A 21,773-nucleotide genomic window follows, 5' to 3' on the forward strand; every position below is an offset into this window, starting at 1 on the left:
GTCTATCTATCTATCTATCTATCTATCTATCTATCTATCTCTCTGTCTATCTATCTGTCTATCTATCGTTCTATCTATCTATCATTCTATTGTTCTATCGTTCTATTGTTCTATCTATCATTCTGTCTATTCATCATTCTATCGTTCTATCATTCCATCTATCTATCATCTATCTATCCATTGTTCCATCTATCGTTCTATGTTGATCTGTCTATCTATCGTTCTATCTATCTATCATTCTATTGTTCTATCGTTCTATTGTTCTATCTATCATTCTGTCTATTCATCATTCTATCGTTCTATCATTCCATCTATCTATCATCTATCTATCCATTGTTCCATCTATCGTTCTATGTTGATCTATCTGTCTATCTATCGTTCTGTCTATTAGTCATTCTATCGTTCTCTCTTTCTATTGCTTTATCATTCTATCTATCTATCTATCTATCTATCTATCTATCTATCTATCTATCGTTCTGTCTATCGTTCTGTCTATTCGTCATTCTATCGTTCTGTCTTTCTATTGTTCTATCATTCCATCGTTCTATCTATCATTCATCTATCCATTGTTCTGTCTGTCTGTCTGTCTGTCTGTCTGTCTGTCTGTCTGTCTGTCTGTTTGTCGTCCTCTCTATCTATCATTCCATCTATCTATCTATCTATCTATCTATCTATCTATCTATCATTCCATCTATCTATCTATCTATCTATCTATCTATCTATCATTCCATCTATCCATCCATTATTCTAGTAATTGTTTTATCTATCATTCTATTATTTTATCTATCGTTCGTTCTTATCTATTTAATCCAATGATTATTTTGAGACATGTTGACACCATTTACAGTAACATCACATCAGCTTTGCTTAATTTCTCTATAGACCAATAATTCATTTGGCTTATTGCTTTTCACTCAGCAAATAGGTGTTCCAGATTTAATTCTCGTAAGTAAATGCGCTTGTTCCTTAAATAGGGTGAATGTGGGTGTGTTTGTGTTTATATTTATTACCAGAAAACTGCAGACTGCAAAATCTCCCGCAGCTGTCATTAATGTAAAAGGTCTGATGCTTAGAACTGACATAACAAAAGCTGTTCAGTTTGTATTACTTAGCAGTTGCAGTCACGTTAGGGCAAATGGCCAACTACGAGAGGTTGAATGGGGTTAACAGAGATAATGGCGTTTCTGAAATGATGACAAATGGCCTGAGATTGATCACCCAGCAGAGATGTAAGCTGTCACAGTTAGCTGATAAGAACAGTTTTTGCGGCGCTGTGAAAAACGTTGTGCCTGGCGTAATAATGGGTCTAGGAATCATACCAGCAGATCTCTTTCATGAACGACTATTTTGTTTTGTTCTTTGATCAGTGTACACCAGTACGCACCCGTGCGCCCATTAGAAACGTCTGTTAAGGAAAAAAATATTAGATCATTACTGATCCCAGAGAGCCAGGTTGATGCTCTGTTTTTTTAATATGTTTGAAATGTTTGAATCAAACAGCTTTGAAAATTCGACTGGGCACAAGGTCTCCGGTCACTGTTTTCAAAACGTATTAGCTTTAGTGATGGAACATTTAAGCCCTAAGGAAAAAGAGGGTGAATCATGCATGTCTAATATTTGTAAATATTAATTACTGTAATGCATTACATAACGCCATAGCTTGTGGACATACACTAAATATAACTTGTGTCAACAGTATTTCAGCGGGAAGACACTTGATCCTCCTGTGTTCAGTCATCTATCCATTCAGACGTTTCAAACGTTCTATCATTCTATCATTCTAACATTTTGTCTATCATTCTATCAAACGTTCTATCTATTGTTCTAGCAAACATTCTATTTCTAACTTTCTATCATTCTAACATTCTAGCTAACGTCCTATCTATTGTTCTATCAAACGCCCTATCTATCCAACCACCCCTCCATCCATCCTTCCATGCATTCTTTCTAATGTTCTACCTAACAGTCAAACATTCTATGTATCATTCTGTCCATCCATCCATCCATTCATCCATCCATCCATCTGTCCATCCATCTGTATCAAACATTCTATTTCTAACATTTTATCTATCTATCATCCATCCATCCATCTATCATCTGTCTGTCTGTCGTTCTATCATTCTGTCTCTCATTCAGTCTATCTTTCTACCATTCTATCTATCCATCATTCTATCTATCTATCTATCTATCTATCTATTGTTCTGTCTATCGTTCTCTCTATCTATATATCGTTCCATCTATTCATTATTCTATATCCATCCATCCATCCATCTATCATCTGTCTGTCTGTCGTTCTATCATTCTGTCTCTCATTCAGTCTATCTTTCTACCATTCTATCTATCCATCATTCTATCTATCGCCCTATTGTTCTATCTATCCATCATTCTATCTATCTATCTATCTATCTATCTATTGTTCTGTCTATCGTTCTCTCTATCTATATATCGTTCCATCTATTCATTATTCTAGTAAATGTTTAATCTATTGTTCTATCATTCTATCTATCATTCTAATCTTATTCTCTATCTATTTTCCTATCTGTCAGTTGATTGTTCTGTTGTTCAAACAAGACTTTAAGCCAACTTTTAAAGTTTGTCTTGAGAAACTTTTCTAGTTAACAATGATAGTTGTATGAACTTATTTCAGTTAATTTTAATTCTTTCTTGCACTTGAACTGCAATTCTGCATGTTATTTGCTTATTTCATTTTCATCCCATTTGTCATTTACTGGCATGCTACACTGCTTTTCTCCCAGCTATTTCCTACTTTTACAAACTTTCCACATTTTTGGATTCAAGGACATGTTCATAATATGTATCCGGAAACCCAGCAAAACCCATTTATATCCACTACTCAGGGAATCTACCACTGAGAGATACGGCGAGAATTAGAATCTCCCACATATTTCTCATGTGAGTTTCGTGCATAAATATTTAACAGCACTATGTGTGACTGCCTGACAGAACCTTGTTTCAGTGCTTTTTTCACTTGATTATGCTGTGGGACTAATTTGGTTCACTGTTGCCCATATGTAACCTTCTTTCCCGTAAGATATGAACCTGTTAATGTGGTCTTATACCTCTCATTCGCATTTTCCAAAGGAAGCGGCGACTGTGTACGCCATGAAATCACTGACAGATAATTATCCTTTCAAATCAGGCATAGCTTTTCATGTGTGATGGGATTGAAAAGCACAGGCTTTTATTTGTTCCTTTCATTCTCTCACAAGGACCAATTAGCTTGCCATAACTTTAAAAATGATGTTGCCTCTGAGTAGTGGGGAGTTCTAATCTCGACTGCTGTAAACGGATGGAAACATACTTATGCTGAGTGTAATGTGCAGCAGGAGGCTGATGAACTATTTTGGTGTTTTTTGACTGAGTTTTTAGGAAAGTCATTAGTAACTTCATTGAATTTAGTTTCACCAAGAAAACACCTTATGCTTTCTAAGGGCTGTTTTCTTCCACTGGAGTGCTTTTAGACAAATTAAGTTTTCTCCTTCATTCCATAGATGCTATTATTTAATCACAGCACGCACACACACCAACTGTTGAAATTTTACACTCTTTTAACATCAAGTAAGACCCAACACATGGCCACTGCAGTGCCTTACACTGTAAATATTCCGCCTCGTAAAAGCACAAAGAAGAAACCCTCTCTGTTAGTTCTGTAGCCCCGGATAGAGCAGAATTCAGCACTAATGGGCGGTGAGGTTTGGAGCCTCATTCAACAGCCGCAGCCATGCTAGACTCAGCCTTAATGTCAGCTTCTTTTAACTTCGCACTGATTTCGTCTGGCTCTCTGGGCTGAAAGCTTAATAGGTGCTGAGTCATCAGCCTTTGAGAGGTTCATCCCCGGCTCCTTTTCCCACTGGCCATTAGAAGCCTCTCGCCCCTCGTTCCATCCTTTGACTGATGCTGGTGAAGACTATAGTTGTGTGGTTGAATGGTGCACCCCAGGCACTCTGTTACAAAAGTTTTTATTTCACAATTTTTTTGTTAGAAATGTAATTCAAGTGGTTCCACACAAGTGTTATGCAGTTTCAGTCCTGCTTTGTTTATGCTCAGAGCCAATTAAATCAGGGTCAAACCATTTTAGACACCGGTGGATAATATTTAGATAACTAAAACATAACTAAAACTGCATCAGATGTATTAAACAGACATGCATTTAGCTAACTCATTATGTTTGAGTAAATAAAGCTGATATGGCGATAAACCCAAGTAATGAAGGTTAAGTGCATGAATTAGTATAGAAGTTGTGTCCCAAGTGAGATACTATGCACTTATACAATGCACTATGTACTCAACCATTTAGCGAATTAATTTTATAAGGTTATTTCTCCATCCTGCATCAGAGTCTGTTACCCCCTCCCCCTTTGCCATGTAAGGAAAGCTGTGACAGTTGAGTGCATTAAGTGTCCAACATCCCACACTTCGGTTAATTTTGTGTATTATCTGGGTATTTTAAGTGCATTTTGATTTTTTTGTTTTGTTTACCGTTTATACTACAAATGGCACATAATTGGGATGCACCTACTGTCATTTATCAGAAATGATTAACAAAGCAGCTTACTCTTGGAGCAACCAAGGTTAAAACGTTCATATGAAGATTGAAGCAGCAACATTTTGGTTACTAGCCCTGTTCTTTAGCCACCTCAGCTCACCACCATTTTTATTTTGTTTTAAAGTTTATGTAAAATTAGGTTTAACTGCCTGGTTTTGTTAATAATTAATGGGGGTTTGGGGCAAAAGTGAACAAAAAACCCCTCAAATTTAAAGTGCCCCTATTTTGGCATTTTTAAGGTTCCTAATATTGTTTTGGGAGCCTCCTACAATAGGTTTACATGGCATGCAAGGTCAAAAAATGCTTAGGTTTTCTCATAATATGCATTTAATATCACCTCATTTTCCAACGATTCTCTAATGATTCCTTCGAAGCAGTTCTAAGATTCAGTCTCTCTAAACCCCTCCTTTCTGTGAGTCTACTCTGCTCTGATTGGTCAGATGGCTCACTCTGTTGTGATTGGTCTACCACATACAGCGTGTGTTGAAAACAATACGGCCATTGCCATAGTAGTTCCACATTTTGAATGCCCAATAGAAAGTATAAACATCTATTATTTATCATACTGACAGGTTATGATTTAGTGGAGCCAGCTGGTCCAAATAAACTTGGTACTGAGCAATATTTCAAGAGCAAGCGTTTTGTGAATACCGCGTTAAATTCCCCGAGATTAGAGAAGCAGTCGGCAATAAAATGACGGGAACACAAAAAAGATTGGGGTTGTACTGCTGTGAATTTAACCACTGATTCTTCGCATCCTCATCTTTCGGAAGTCAAAATAAAATGAATTTACTTTACATTTCACATTTAATTTTTTTAAATATCTAAAAATGCCCCTGTACAATTAAACTAAATCTGTTACCACTGTTGCAATTAAAGTGTAATGTGAAGTGAACACAATAGTGTTGATTGTGCATTACATTTATATCTGCTCACGTTGCATCAAATATTTATTTTTATGCATTGTTTTTTGCAGCGTTGAGCATTATAACCAATCACACACTTATCTATTGGGTGCATGAATGTAATGGCTAGCAGCATTTAGATTAGTCACCGGTGATGAAAAAAGAAAAGTAGCTTCAGCTTCAATGCCACTTTTGTAATTTAAAGGTTACTTATGTTGATTTTGATAACATTTTATTGGTAACTGCTTTTAGCACTCTGATTGATTGACTTAATTTACGTATTTGACATGAAGGACAACACAAATACTTTTTATAAGGTACAGTAATTCTAAAAATTGCCCTTACAATCTCAGGGGACAAATATTACTGCTTACTGGAAAAGTACATTTCTGGCACTGATATACATTACGTCCGCCAGATGCTTTTAGCCAGATGCTTTTAACCTTCACTGTTGATTCCTCACAGGGTCCCGCCCACGTTTGGATGATGTTCCCCCCAGGATAGTGGAGGATCCCTCTGATCTGATCGTGTCAAAGGGTGAGCCGGCCACCCTGAACTGCAAGGCAGAGGGTCGACCCATGCCCACAGTGGAGTGGTATAAAGACGGCGAGCACGTTGAAACCGATAAGGACGACCCTCGCTCTCACCGCATGCTTTTGCCCAGCGGCTCCATTTTCTTCCTGCGCATCGTTCACGGACGCCGCAGCAAACCTGATGAGGGAGTTTACACTTGCGTTGCCCGCAATTACCTAGGAGAGGCCGTTAGCAGAAACGCCTCGCTGGAAGTAGCCAGTAAGTACCTTCTGATGAATTCCACCATGCTTAGTGATTCTGGGTGAAGCGTAGCTATGCTGAAATAAAAGTAATCTATCCCTCTCAGACATGGCCTGAGGTTTTGTTTGTCAAGTTCTTTGTGGCAGGCTGCTGGTGAGTTTTTGCCTGTTGTGACAGTGTGTCCTCCTGCTGTGTGACTGCACTCTGGGCCTTTGTCTCAGCTGTAATCCAGCTCTCTGGCACAGGAACGTCACCATATCCAGCTCCTCCGCCAGAAGAAACTGGATTAGCAAGTTTGTTGATTAGAATTGGAATGCAACTAATTAGATTCCCCAAAGTTTGCTCATTAAAACACAAAGCAGCAATTTCCTGGTGCCTGTTTTCCACACGACCATCTCCTTTCTTTTTTATACAAGCTGTATCTTTTGCAATACACAATTTATAATATGGTTCCGTATTTTAGTTAAATATTTTATTTTATTCATGTTTTTTGTTGTTTGTTTTGTTGGTTAACTTGAACTTACAATGAAACATACTTCTAAAGTATTTATTAATATTAATGTTAATTTCTGTATTTACTAATACATTTTATTTTACATTTTGATATTAAAATCAAGAATAAAAACTTAGCTGTTAACATTATTTAATGGACCTGAACTAACATGAACTAACAATGAACAGTTGTATTTTTATTGACTAATATTGTTAAGATGTTAATTTTAAGATTAATAAATGCTTTAACAAACAGTGTTGGGAAGGTTACTTTGCAAATGTAACAGGTTACAGATTACAAGTTACCTTATTTAAAATGTAATACGTAGTGTAACTATTTTTAATTTATTTATTAAAGTATTGTAACTGATTACATTTGATTACTTTTTCTACATTTCTAACAAATGTTTTTAACTGTTAATCGTTTTCAAACATTTTAAGCAGGCAGTGTTAACCTACAGTAGTACTTGTACTTACTTGTCAGACTTTCAAAATCCTTCATCACTTGAATTAAGATTATAATAATTTAATTTTAAAGCACAGCACTGGAATGCACTTTTAAAACACTGGAACACATTTGTATCACTCGCCAGGGTGGCAACTCTTAGACAGTTTGTAGCCTAAAGCTTTCAGCTCAAATTCAAATGAGAACCAATCAAAACAATCAGAAGAGCATTGCTTTACTTAATGGCCTTTAAATTGCAGGAGGCATTGTGCACATCAAAAACAGGCAAAGCAACAAATCAATATTATTCAACATATTCTAGCTTTTTACAGAAAATATTAAGGTGTAACCCCCTTTGTAATCATTAACATTTTCATAAGTAACTAATTTAATTATAGATTTTTTCTCAGTAACTGTAATAGATTATTACAGTTAGATTTATTTTGTAATTAAATTATGTAATCCCGTTGCATGTAACTAGTTACTCCCCAACACTGTTAACAAATATATGGCTCATTGTTAGTTAATGTTAGTTAATGCATTAACCAGTGTTAACTAATAGAACCTTATTGTAAAGTGTTACCACTTCAAATTTTCTCATATTTCCCTGTTATTTTCAGAAGTCTGATTTTGTCAGTTTGCTCTGGCGCTTTGAGATGAAGGTGAGGTTGATCTGATGTAAATGTCAGAAGGCCAATGTCAAATCAAGCCCATTTTGATGCATCTACCAACTTGCCGAAAGAAATTATTAAAGTGTTTCCCCGAAATGAGCTCTTAAAATAGACATCCTTAACTGCCGAGGGAGAGTCGAGCCCTTAGAGCCATTACAGACTTTTGCTTACTATCCCAGAGGACGCTGAGTAGCAGAGCATGCTGGGTGAAAATTATTTGCAATCATGCACTCGGCGGTAGATCTTATCCTGAAGTCTGCATACTCACTCTCCCAAATAACTCTTCATATTATTTGGCCACGTAGAAATAGCAGGAAGGGGAATTCTAGCCGATTGTAGCGCTGTTCTTTAAGACCTAAATCTCATTATATCACTATTCATTTAGAATGTGGGGGGTTTTTTCAGTCACAAGATTTGCTGAATGATGCTACGTGGCCTTTAAATCCAAGTCATAATTACCGTATCGAAAAATATGTCGTCTAAGCAAGCCTTACAAGATGATTTATTATGTACGATTAAAGCCAGAAAGAGAAAGGAATCGTTTTTTGCACTCTAGAGTCCATATAGACTCACACTCAGCACTCCTGCGAGCCTCAAATCAGGCTGGACATTAGCTCGTGCTGCACAATGCTCGTGAATTAAGTGCTTGTCCTTGTGGAAGATGAGACTCGGGTCATACACCAGGAGACCCAGCTCACCGCCGGCCGTATCTTCTCCTCAGCAGTGATTAATGTGCTAATTAGAGCTGGACAGTTTCCAGCGCGACAGCGGCATGAGGGCAGAGCTGATGGTTTATGAAGACGGAGGATCCTGAGGGGTACAACAGGTGAAGGCAGGGGCGAGGGCGAACAATCCTTCACACATCTCTGAGACTTTGTCTAGTCCTGCAGCTCAGATTATAGCAGCAAGCGGATTGAGGTGGAAAAAAAATTGATTGTATACATGGGATCAGCCTGTTTGTGATAAGTGAGCAGTTTTTGCCACGACAAGTCTGATGCGGCCGTGCCCATCTGTTAGATATTTCAGCTTATGGGACTCGCAAACACGGAGAGTTGTTGAGCTATGAAATGTTCGCTCTGTGCTTGTTTGTTGGTGAATCACCCGTGTTTTTCAGTATTAGGCACATGTGTGATGTGATTAACTGTTCTAGTCGAGTCGTGAATGTCCTGGGAGAGAGAATTTTTGGAAACACATTAGCTTTGGCTTGATCTGTGCACACACTTTTCACCAAGCATTTTTCACCAAGAAAAACAATGTGAAAAATGTATTTTGTGTTTCACAGAAGAAAGAAAGTCATAGGTTTGGAAAATTGTTATAATGTTATAGTATGTTTTAATATGTTTAGTAAATATGTTTTAAATTCTTGTTTATTTTTTAAATTAAATTTATTTTATTTTAATTTTAGTACTTCATTTTTTAAAAGTTCTTTATTTTAAAGGGACAGTTCACCCAAAAATGGAAATTACCCCATGATTTACTCACCCTCAAGCCATCAGGTGTATATGACTTTCTTCTTTCAGATGAATACAATATGAGTTATATTAAAAAATGTCCTGGCTCTTCCAAGCTGTGGCAGTGAATGAGGTTTAAGATTTTGAAGCCCAAAAAACTGCATCCATCCATCATAAAAAGTACTCCAGACAGCTCAGGGGGTTTAATAAAGGCCTTCTGAAGCTTGCTACGCCTACGTCCTACGTCATCTGCTGAAACCCCACTCTCTCATGAACATGTGTATGACAGTTAGCGGAAGCTAGTGATTCTAGTTTATAAAGTTGTAAATATGGATATTTTTCTTATACAAATGCATCAATTCACTTCAGAAGGCCTTTATTAACCCCCCGGAGCCATGTGGAGTACTTTTTATGATGGATGGATGCAGTTTATTGGACTTCAAAAACTTGACCCCCATTTGCTGCCATTATAAGGCTTGGAAGAACCAGGGCATTTTTTAATATAGCTCCGATTGTATTCGTCTGAAATAATAAAGTCATACAGTATACACCTAGGATGGTTTGAGGGTGAGTAAATCTTGGGGTAATTTTCATTTTTGGGTGAACTATCCCTTTAATATTTATATTTTATTTCAGCTATATTTCAATTAAAATGATTGTCAATTAAAATATCAAGAATTCAGACTTACCATTTTTTTCCAATGTCATAGAGAAATCTTATTCATAAATGGCTGACAATACAAAGACAGTGTTGGTCACATGACTAGTGATCGACCGATATAGATTTTTTATAACCGATACCAATTATTTGCATGTTTATGTGCCCGATAACCGATATGCAGAACCGATATTTATTTACTGTTATAAAGTAAATAAATGACTGAGTGAAGCAAGAACATACTTCACTTTGGTTTTTCCTCTTTTCAGTCATCTTTCTTTTTTTTTAAGTGTTGAAAATTAGCAGTCTTTCATGTTAAATTTAATCTTCATATTACAACAATAAAAAAAAAACATTTTATTTATAAAAAGCATCAACAGCAACAACACTAATATTACCAATAAGCAAAATAAATGTAGAATGTCTAATGTTTTCAAATGGAGAAAATAAATAAAGGACAGGAGTCATATCAACTTCATTTTAAACTACAGTTTTAGTAGGTTTATAATAGGGCTGCACGATAAATCGCATGCGATATTTAATGCACATCTTGTCAGAAAGCCGGTTCTGTAATCAGCGGTAAATCTCCATCACCTGCGGGCTTTCACATTGAGCAGCATTAACTACACAGAGCCGTTGTTCACTGACGAGCTGCGCAAAAAATCGCGCGAATATGAACGTGGTTTTGCGCAGCTCGTCACCGTTTAGATGCGGTGCCCGTGCTGGAGCATTTCCTGAGCATCAACCGCATCAACAGTGAACAGCAATATGAAAGCGGCTTCACGAGACTAATGATGAGCAAATATACAACAGAGAGAGAATTAAATTAAGCGCTTTTATTTCCAACATGTGCTCATTCATGGCTGTATTATTTAACTCATGCAAAGTTACGTCTTTATTGGGAGAGGATCTTGACGGATTATCTACGTGACTCCGACTTCATGAGACTAACGATGAGCATAGACAACAGAGAGAGAATTCAATTCAGTGCTTTTATTTCCAACATATGCTCATTCATGGCTGTTATGTTAAATAAAGTTTACTAACTAGAGCAAATCAAGTCCCTGCACGCACCATGACGTTGTTGTTGTCCCGTCTCCCCTCAGACGCGCTGCAATGGCGATCCTTACAGCAGTGAGTTTCAAGCATCCACTCACTTTTTTTTTCAAGAAAATGTTAAAAGCGACTTTATTCATCAAGGTTTAAACAGCCGTAGCAAGTATAAATCGCTCTTTAAATTCAATGCTTTTGTTGCTCTTGCATTTCAAGGTCTTTCACAAACAAAAAGATTTGTGCATTTTATGAAAAGCCAGTGTTGTTCTGTAATATTAAAGGATTCACCAGTAAGAGAAGACTGAATCTGGGTCTTACACTAATATATTAATCCATGCAATGCTAGACTGCCGTATATTGGGGGATACAGTATTATCCACCTAACGTATGTATGCCACAGGACCACTGCTTAATCTGACGCTTGTCATAATGGCAGAATGACAAATGGCAAGTGCGACTAGTGGAGCCTGTTATTTCTTTTTTTTTTTTTTTTGGCAAAAGTAGATATTTAGCTCTTGGCTTGAATGCAAATCCATTCACGTATTCTCTCTTCTCTCCAGCTTTGTGCTGAAGCTTTTATGCAAGAGAAAAGCTGTATCTATTTCAAAGCATTGAATGTGGCAGTCTGTCTGGGGGAGCAAACTACCGCGTTCCCTGAGCCTGGATTAAGATAAAGTAGGACAAATGAAAAATAAAACTTGCTTAAAAGGCTCTAGACCCAGCTGTCCCTCTTTCACCCAGTGTGGGATTATAAAGTAATGATGCTCCGTGGCAGCTTTTCCCTAATACATCTTTCCCCATGCGCTCTTATCTAAACCCTCTGAAGGGCTGTTATGGGATTTCTTGCATGCACAATGTTGTTGAACATAACCAATCGCATTTTATATCGCATATCTTCCATGCTCTTTGTCTGTTTCATGTAAAATGCGTTACATTTTCAGCTGTTGCGTTTCATTTGAGGAAGACAATTTCCGACCAAGTTCTGTCCTTTTATTGATTGTTCAAGAAAGCACATAAAAGCCGGAAAGAGATGTAGAATGGGATGTTATCAGTCCAAACGTAAGTAAACACAAAAGACGTGCAGATTAACCCAGTCAGCGTCTCTCTGGGTGGGTCGATTAGCCGAGTCTCGACACGGGGAATAATGTAGCGTGGGATTAGCCCACCTCTGGGATGGATTTATTTATGTGGCTCTGAAATGAACAATAACAACATCCTGTCTAGTCCACACACACTTCCAGCTGTGCGTCAGAATCCTGGCCGGCCGTAACCTTCACAACGACATCCACGTTCATGCACCGCCATATAATTACACGTTAGCGGTTAGCATAATTTCGCATGTAATTGTCAGGCTGAAAGTGTAGGAGTGCTTCAGTTGAAACATTTCACAAGTCTCCTCCCACTCCCATACACACACACACACACACACACACCGACAGATGGCCGCTTGTCAAACCCGACACGGATTCTTCAGGTTAGAATGATTGTCCTTTTAAGATCAACGTCTGAGTCACAAACGGGCGAATGTGTTGTGAGTCTCCATAGTGGGGGATGCAAATGAGCGGCCGTGTGTAAAGAAGTAGAAAGAGCGCGTGGTGAGTCAGTGGTGGGCTATTAATAATGTACATCCCAACAGGCTTGTCATTTACCATCATTCCATGATCTCTACGGGGGGGGGTGGAGAAGAAAGACTTCTGGCCTTTTGAAATTAGCCCGACCTGTGTGAGATTCAGCTTGTGAAATGTCCTTTTGCTCCTATAATTCAAAATCATGAGTTGTCGGAATACCGGTGATCACAAATTCAAAATTTTTTGGTGCGGTGATGAATATGTTTATGTCATGTTCACTGTAGGGGTTTCAGTGTGGTAGCATGTGTAATAACCTAACAGGAACTCATGAAAATGGGAAGCCCAAATGATTAGTTACTTATTTATGAAAGCAATGGTTGTGTCTGAAAACATAGTACCTACCATAGTAACTACCTTGCTAGGGGGTCTACCAGGAGAGAGACCAAATTTCTGGAAACATGCGTTATGTGACTAATGACTCAGGAAAATGAATAGTGACATGTCCTGAGCTGTAATGTAAAAGAGAGCAGACAGGCAAAAATATATTGGCTGTTTGGTCCATTTTATGCTTTTAAGAGGTGTGTGTGTGTGTGTGTGTGTGTGTGTGTGGTTCAGGTATACCCTACATTATGGACAAAATGTCCCCACAAAGATGGCAATATCCAAAATCCTTGTCCTTGTGGGGACATTTTTTTTGTCCCCATGAGGAAACAAGCTTATAATTAAGTTTTTTTTTTAATTTTGAAAATGCACAAAGTTTTCTGTAAGGGGTAGGTTTAGGTGTAGGGTTGGTGTAGGGCGATAGAAAATACAGTTTGTACAGTATAAAAACCATTACGCCTATGGAATGTTCCCTAAAAAATATACATGTCATTTTACATTTATATTGTACTAAGGCAAAATTTATTTGTAAAAATAGTACATGTGCTGGATAGATAGTATATATTGTGTGTGTATATATATAATGTTTATATTGTACTAAAGCAAAGATTTATTAAAATATTACATGTGATGCAGTGCTATTTTCATATTATTTATGTACAATTGCATTTTTCTATTCATATTTTGAACTTGAATTTAAAGGGGTCATATGATGTTGCTAAAAAGAACATTATTTTGTGTATTTGGTGTAATGAAATGTGTTTATGCGGTTTAAGGTTCAAAAAATGCGGCCGGCGGGCTTTGCGGCAACCACATGTGACGACCCCGGGCTGGACTCCGCTTCGTCCACGGTGAAAGCCGATCCGTCGATCCACAGCGCGAAGTTGATGTATTTCTTCAGCGACCAGCACGGATCAGCTCTAGGCATGACGAAGCGGATATCGTCCTCTTTTGGAAGGCCAAACAAAGTAGTTTCGCTTTCACAACGAAACACACAGCGCCTTCACGACATGGCGGCGGCGGCAACAACAATACTACAGCGAGAATAAAAGTTACGCCTTCTTTCTTTGCGTGAACATTTGGGCGGCGTTATGCAAATCTTCCCACATCGTGACGTAGACATGTGGGGGCGTGTTAGAACGAGCCGTTTTAGGTAGGCGTGGTTGACTCTTAACTTTTATAAAGATTATCTCTTTGGATTTGAGACTTTAGTCTTTGCAACTTTACAGATCTTCTTTATGCACCAAGAGCTTGTAACACTCCAAAGAGAAAAGGAAAAATTTAAATCGCATCATATGACCCCTTTAATATTTTGAACCTTTAATTTTATACTTTCAGTTTTAATTTTAATTTAAGTATTAATAATTTTCTTATGTACATTGTGATTTTTGTTAGTTTGTTTAATACATTTTTATATCTAGTTTATATTTATTAAAAATCTCTACATTTTAAGATTTTTAAGTTTTTCATCTAATATTTATTTTATTTAATTTTAGCTTTTTTTGAATGAACAGAAACAATTTTTTTTTTAAGTTTTAGTAAACAATAATACTTCTGTAGTGTTAGATATAGAAACCTGAAGAAAAACATTGGGTTTAATTCAACCTGATTTGTATAGTGCTTTTCACAATTAACTTTTGTCCTCAGCAATTTTCTGCAGACCCCCGAGCACCAATTTGCAATCATTGTGGGCGTAGAATGCTGTCTTAGAAAGTATGCTGCTGAATTTTGAGACAGCCAATGTATAAGGAATAAGTTATTGCTAATTCATGTCGATTTATTTCCATATATAATTTTAGCAGCTGAAGTAATTGGCTTGTACAGCATATGTTAGGGATGATGATGATTTTGCTGTGCACGGTCTGCTTGGTGGAAGGAAGCCAAGTAGAATTGAGAGAATGACCGTAATGTTTTGTGCCGGTCATGTGACCCACTCAGGCTTTCAGCTGTAGCTAATGAGTCTCTCTGCTCATGTCACTCACCTCACAGATGATTAAAAATCACGTTGCTTTCCCTTTTTCAGGCTTCGTAATAAAGTGTAGAGGATGAGAGGGGGAACGAATGGGTTACTGAACACACCGCCAAGAGGGACGAACCCTGTCAGAGCCAAGCATGTATCATTCTTTCCCATAACTAGGCATGTGGTATCGCCGAGGGCACTTACGAGCTTTGATTGTGGGCTGGCCGGCTCTAGGTAAACGGTGACACTATTTTACCCTCTCTTTTCTTAACCAGTGCTCATGAATAACACATGGCTTCATCTCCTGAAAAATGCAACATGCTGTGGGCTGTTTGGGAACAGCCTGTCCTTGTCCTTGCTTGTGCATATGCCTCCTGCGAGTTAAATCCTGTTCAGGAGGTGACGGGCCACCACAGTGGACTGCAGGGGACGGAGAATGTATGCACACTGCCAATTTGCAAGCTCATGCATGCATATATGTATTATACCAATTTTGTTATGTTTCTGTTTGGGGGCCATCAGTCACCCTCGGCGTCAGCTTTCATTATCAGAGTGGCCATCGGATCTGCACCGATTGGAGGGTGTCAACCGGGTGAGATGGCTTTTGTGGAACGGGGCAAATGTCTGTGTTGGGTGTGCCGTTGGTCGGTTGGGCACTTTTCTGCAACATCTGCACTCTTTCTCTTGTAAAAACATGCTTTTATATGCTAGGGAAGGCCTGTGCTTTGTTTGTACACTGATAGAGTAGCCCAAGGGAATGAGTGGATGCTTATTTAAAAGTGACAGACAATGGTGGATGGAGTCAGCAGATCTTACGGGCCAACGGGGGAAAAGGACAAGTGAATCATTTTATAGTCAGTTAAAAAAAATAATTAGCCTTTGGGGGATTAATTTATTTGTTGGGTTGATTAGCATTTTCAACTAAATGTCAAATCTGTTGTGTAATTGGATTTTGGCACTTATTGTTTTATTACTATATTTTGTATAAAAAAGTCAATTTATTGAATTTTAATGAAATAATCCTTGAAAAAACATGCCTCTACCTAGTTTTCTGCAGTTACCAGCTGAAATCAAAATTAGTGGCAGTAAAACATCAACAACTTTTATTCCTTTTTTACAATTTATAATTACATGGGCGGATAACACTATGTTAGAACCTTAACATTTTTACCATAGTGTGTGATTTGTAAAACTTGTTTATTTTGACATTCGCATCACATAACCAGGTCCATAAATATGGCTTTTTTGACATTGTAAACTTGCTCAGTAGCTCACCTGGTACAGAATTGCACAAGTCATGTGAAACACGACGAGCCATGATAAAACAGCTCAAAGCCTAAATTTCCATGTTTGCTTCAGCAAATGCATTTTTGCTTTTGTTAACATATAGGTTAGGTTAAACTTTAGAGTAGAGTTTAATGTATGTGGTACATTTTTTTAAATGCTATAAAGCATTAACCTTCGAGCACCACCACTCACCGGACATTTAATCTCTGAATTGCAATTAGTTGGTTGAATTTGTACAACAACCAACTAATAAAACATTGGTAGATTCACATTTATCTTGCGTTTTTGTCACCACTCATTAGATAGGCCTATTTCACTTTAAAAGTGCCACTTTAAAATGAGTATTTCATTCAATATTGAAAAATATCAAGTCACCTAGCTTTGTGTTGCTAACTTAGCAACATGCTAAGAGATCAGAGTCTCTTATTGAAAAGGTCAGCAATTAATAAACCAATATTTAGGCACAATATTTTTGGCACAACGACGATTGCCTCTATTGATTTGCCTCTAAAAATCTAAAATGTGAAGAAGGTTTGAGTGAACAGGAATGTGGCAGATTGTGTTGGATGGAGTGTTGAAGTTGGTTGTGGTCAGGTTGGGTGCCCAGACTGACAGATGACCACTTCAAATTCTGAAGTGAGTCACTTACTGTCCATAGACAGACCCGCACCATTTGTCCCAGCCTGAACGATATGAATATTCATAGACCGGAGATGAGCATGAGTTTAACTAACAAAGAAAATGGAGCACTTGGCACTCTGGATCTCACCAATAACATGACATTTCAATGAATATTTATAAGTAATTATCACAAGTCATTGCATTTATAAAAGTCTGCCAAGGGACGGTGTAGCCAGGGCTCGGTAATACAGCCGAAATGCTGCACAGGTCATATCATAAATATGAATCGATGGCTGAATTTATTTATTTGGAATAATGTTCATGCTTTATATTCTACGATTTCATTTGCAGCCCATGACAGGTGAGATTACACCTTATAATTGAGGTGTTAATCGAAAAAATTCATCCACAAAGTGTTTAAGAGATAAGACGGGAAGATATTGCGGCTGTCAGATTGGTGATTCATTTGTGGACAATGGTGTGCGTTATTACCGAAATGCATTTATATTTCACAGAGATGAAATATGAGTGGCATTTATGCTTGTATGTGTGTGTGAGGCTCTGTAGCAGCGGCTGGTGAGAGTCTACAGCCCGTAGGAGCTCACCCTTTGATGTAGGAAACTCAAAGGCCCCCCTGAGGCAGCTGCCATAGGGCAGGGGTCGCATTTTTAATCTGTCAATCACCACTGGGGATTTATGGGTAACTTTTCCTGCCAAGCCAGACAGCGGGGAATGTAGCATTCTGCCGTTCACTCTCAATGTGATGGGTATAGGCTAGGGCTGCACGATAAATCGCGTTAAATATCGCATGCGATTTATCGTGCAGCCCTAGTATAGGCATAGAAAAGAGAAGGGGGCAGTTCACTGTGTTTACCGTTAACACTGACGCTTAGTAAGGTCAGCACAACCAGCCATTGTTGAATGTGGCTGACTACAGAGTTTAAGCATTGGCTTCCCTGTTGGATTTTGTTTTGCAAGACTTTAAAGTTGTGTTCCAAAACCTAGTGAGCTGTCTATTAACGTTTTGTTCAGGTCCAGGGAAGTTCGTATACATGAGTTGTGAAGTTGTATTTATGATGGCAGATGCGTTCAAATCACTTTGATTGGATGTCGATGTACCTTTTGCACAAAAAATAAAGCATTTAAACTCTCCTTCTGCAAAACGATCATTAAAAAATGAGCATCAGGTGTGTTTTTGCTTTGTTTTTATTCAGTTTATGTTGGTGCTATAAATTATCATATTATTATCATTTATTATAATTGTACAGTTGTATTTTATACATGCTACTTAGCTAGTTTTATTGGCAAAATAATCATTCATTTCAACAAATTTACTGTCAACTACAGGTGCTGTATCCATTTCATCCTTTAAAAAATTTTTCAATTTTCAAAGAAAATCACACATTTCCCTCTTGTAATTATTATTTTGTGTTGACGTTTATGTGTGTTCAACTGGTTAATACAAACTTACTGACATGAACACAATATACTGTAAGATACCTTGTGTTGGCCAAATTCTAAGGCAACATTACACTATTTTTTGTGGAGAGGCAAAAAATAATAATACAACAAGGCCAACAAAGTGAGAGGAACATATAATTAATTCTGAAAATAGTTCAGTCTATTCAAAATGTTACTGTTTTACAGTTTTTTTTGTGTGTTCTGTTTTTGTGCTTAATAGGACTTTGTGACATTTGTTGAAAGGCACTCTGATAAGCTGATTGTTTGGTTAACAACATGCTAACATCAAACTGTAAATAATTGTGAGTCAAGTCAAGGAGAATGAAATGTTGATTTTAGTGTAGCTTTAAAGGGATAGTTCACCCAAAAATGAAGATTCTGTCATTAAATACTCACCCTCATGTCGTTCCAAACCTGTAAGATCTTCGTTCATCTTCAGAACACAAATTAAGATATTTTTTATTAAATCCGAGAGCTTTCTGACCCTGCATAGACAGCAACACAACTGAAATGTTTTATGGCCCAGAAATGTAGTAAGGACATCATTAAAATAGTCCATGTGACATGTGTTGTTATTTTTGTTTTCTTTGCACACAAAAGGTATTCTCGTAGCTTCATAAAATTATGGTTGAACCACTGATGTCACATGGACTATTTTAATGATGTCCTTACTACATTTCTGGGCCATAAAACATTTCAGTTGTGTTGCTGTCTATGCAGGGTCAGAAAGCTCTCGGATTTCATCAAAATATCTTAATTTGTGTTCCGAAGATGAACAAAGTTCCTTACGGGTTTGGAATGACGTGAGGGTGAGTAATTAATGACAGAAATTTCATTTTTGGGTGAACTATCCCTTTAATTCTGTACAAAAAGGTACCAAAAATAATAGGTAAGTTAATAAATAATCTAATTACAAAAAAGCATCAATTTACTCAATATATGTCTGTTCTATGTATTTTTATGCTTATTTCAGAACTTAAAAAGTTTGTTCAAAGTTTGGGGCCTGTAAGATTTTCACTGTTTTTGAAAAAAAAGTATCTTATGCTCACTAAGGCTGCATTTATTTGATCAAAAATACAGTAAAAAATAGCAAGATTGTGAAATATTATGACCATTTAAAATAACGGTCTATTTTTAGATATTTGAAAATTTAATTTATTCCTGTGGTAGCAGGATTAGACGTTATTAGTAATGTAAAGACGTTACTCCAGTGTATATTTTGACAAGATCCTTGTAAATATCTTTACTGTCATTGCATCCATGCTGAATAACAGTATTAATTACTTTTAAAAAAAATCTTACTGACCCCAAACTTTTGAACAGTAGTGTAAATAGAAGGCAGCTCACTAGATTTTGGAGCAGACCCCTAGTCATGTCATGCCTCTTTTCTGTGGCCAATAATTCAGCTGTATTTAAATGTGAATGTGTTGTCATGAAAACACTTTATAATTGATAAGATGAGAAAGCCAAGGCATTACATACAGGAAGGAGCACAGGAACTGCGAGAAAGCAAAGATAAGACGCCTCATTCATCTCTGACTCACAATTCCCAAGTTCCTCAATGAAGATCCATGAATAAACAGCTCGCACAGGGAGCAGATGAAAACATACCGAACAAACACAACACCGCATACAGCTAACACTTGTCTCAATCTCCCATAGTTCTCAGGGATGATTTCCGCCAGCCTCCCAATGATGTGGTGGTGGCAGCAGGAGAGCCCGCTGTGCTGGAGTGCGTCCCTCCCAGGGGTCACCCCGAGCCCACCGTTTCCTGGAAAAGGAACAATGCTCGTGTCAATGACAAGGACGGCAGGATCTCTGTGAGTCAATAGCAGAAAGTGCAATGTTGGCACAGGAGTGATGATTAGGTTGTAGTGCAGCAGTGACATCACTCTACCCCTCTGCAACCAGCATCGATTGAAACATAAATCAGTGCACTTGCTCACGTCCTGTTCTCCACCAACAATGACATCACTGCCAAATGCAAATTATCTACATGAAAGGTGCACTTAGCATTATTCTATGTTTGTGCTGTGCTGGTTACCAGTGTTGTTAGAGCTAAAACTGAAACTCTTTTTGTTAAAAAAACCCAAAAATATAAATACTAGATGAAAAATTTAATTTTAAATTTAAAATGTTGCTTAAGTTTAAGTCCTAAAATGACTAAAACTGAAAATATAAAAATAACAGCTAAAAATAAAAGCTATAAATACTATAATAGTGTAATAAAATAACTAATATTACACTGGTTTCTGAAAATAGACATTTTTTGGTCATGTGACCTCAATATGGAGACAACCAGGTCTGCGTTTCCCAAAAGCATCGTAAGCTTAAAGGGTTACTCCACCCCAAAATGAAAATTTTGTCATTAATCACTTACCCCCATGTCGTTCCAAACCCGTAAAAGCTCAGTTCGACTTCGGAACACAATTTAAGATATTTTGGATATCTTGTGACTGTTCCATTGACTGCCAAGTAAATAACACTGTCAAGGCCTAGAAAAGTATGAAAGATATAGTCAAAATATTCCATCTGCCATCAGTGGTTCAATCTAAATTTTATGAAGCGACGAGCCACACCACACGGATACGCCGTTTTCATTCAAATCAAAACGTAAATAAATGTAGAAAACGTATCCGTGTGGTTTATGCCTGACACAGACAAGTAGAACAGTTTACGCAGTTTACGTTCAGTGGATACTCTCCAAAATACGGTGATGCAGAGGAGACGAATCGAGTGTACGCCTCGACGACTTTGTTGTATAAAGTCGTTATTTTTGTTTTCTTTGCGTACAAAAAGTATTCTCGTCGCTTCATAAAATTCAGATTGAACCACTGATGGCAGATGGACTATTTTGACAATATCTTTCATACTTTTCTAAGCCTTGACAGTGTAATTTACTTGGCAGTAGTGCTGGGCGGTATGACCAAAAATTTATATGACGATATTTTTCAAAATTAGACCGGTTTCACGGTATATGACGGTGTATTTATTTTTCATGCATGACCGGGTGTTAACCATATTTTCTACTGATTGAGAGAGGAAATACTGCAGTATATTGATTTAGAATGCCCTATTTTACTGTCATGATGAGTGAATATTGTCAAAAAATGCCACACTAAATAGTGACTAAACACGACCCCTTTTAATACATGTTAACCAGGAGTCACTCTCATTTATAATCGCGGCATCATCTGATAAAATCAACATGCATCTACACTAAAGAGCGGCTATGCGGTTGTTTTGGCTATATTACTTTTTTGTCTCATGCAGCGCACTGCCTGCGTCTGAGTAACAAACAAAAAAGTGCATGTGATATTAACAGATGAACTACACTCATAATTTTTAATTCCAAACAATCAGTAAGCAACAGGTGCTTGGAAACCCTGTTTTGTACTCATTTATTGACGAGTCGGCTGTGGTGCGTCCAACTGAATGTGCTGCTTCTCTGCCGCTCACTGCACAGAACCGACGCCGCG

General features: G+C 37.6%; 1 protein-coding gene across 1 annotated transcript in view; it reads left to right on the top strand.

Moving 5' to 3' along the window:
• LOC107662767 (roundabout homolog 2-like) overlaps window positions 1-21,773 on the top strand; it is a 70,748-nt gene that overhangs the window by 5,320 nt on the left and 43,655 nt on the right. The window contains exons 2-3 of the mRNA XM_016452847.1: window positions 5,938-6,264; window positions 19,957-20,114. Of these exons, the coding sequence (XP_016308333.1) occupies window positions 5,938-6,264; window positions 19,957-20,114 (485 nt within the window). The remainder of the gene's footprint in view (window positions 1-5,937; window positions 6,265-19,956; window positions 20,115-21,773) is intronic.

Source organism: Sinocyclocheilus anshuiensis, unplaced genomic scaffold (genome assembly GCF_001515605.1).
Source record: "Sinocyclocheilus anshuiensis isolate Anshui unplaced genomic scaffold, SAMN03320099.WGS_v1.1 scaffold1144, whole genome shotgun sequence".
Taxonomy (NCBI): domain Eukaryota; kingdom Metazoa; phylum Chordata; class Actinopteri; order Cypriniformes; family Cyprinidae; genus Sinocyclocheilus; species Sinocyclocheilus anshuiensis.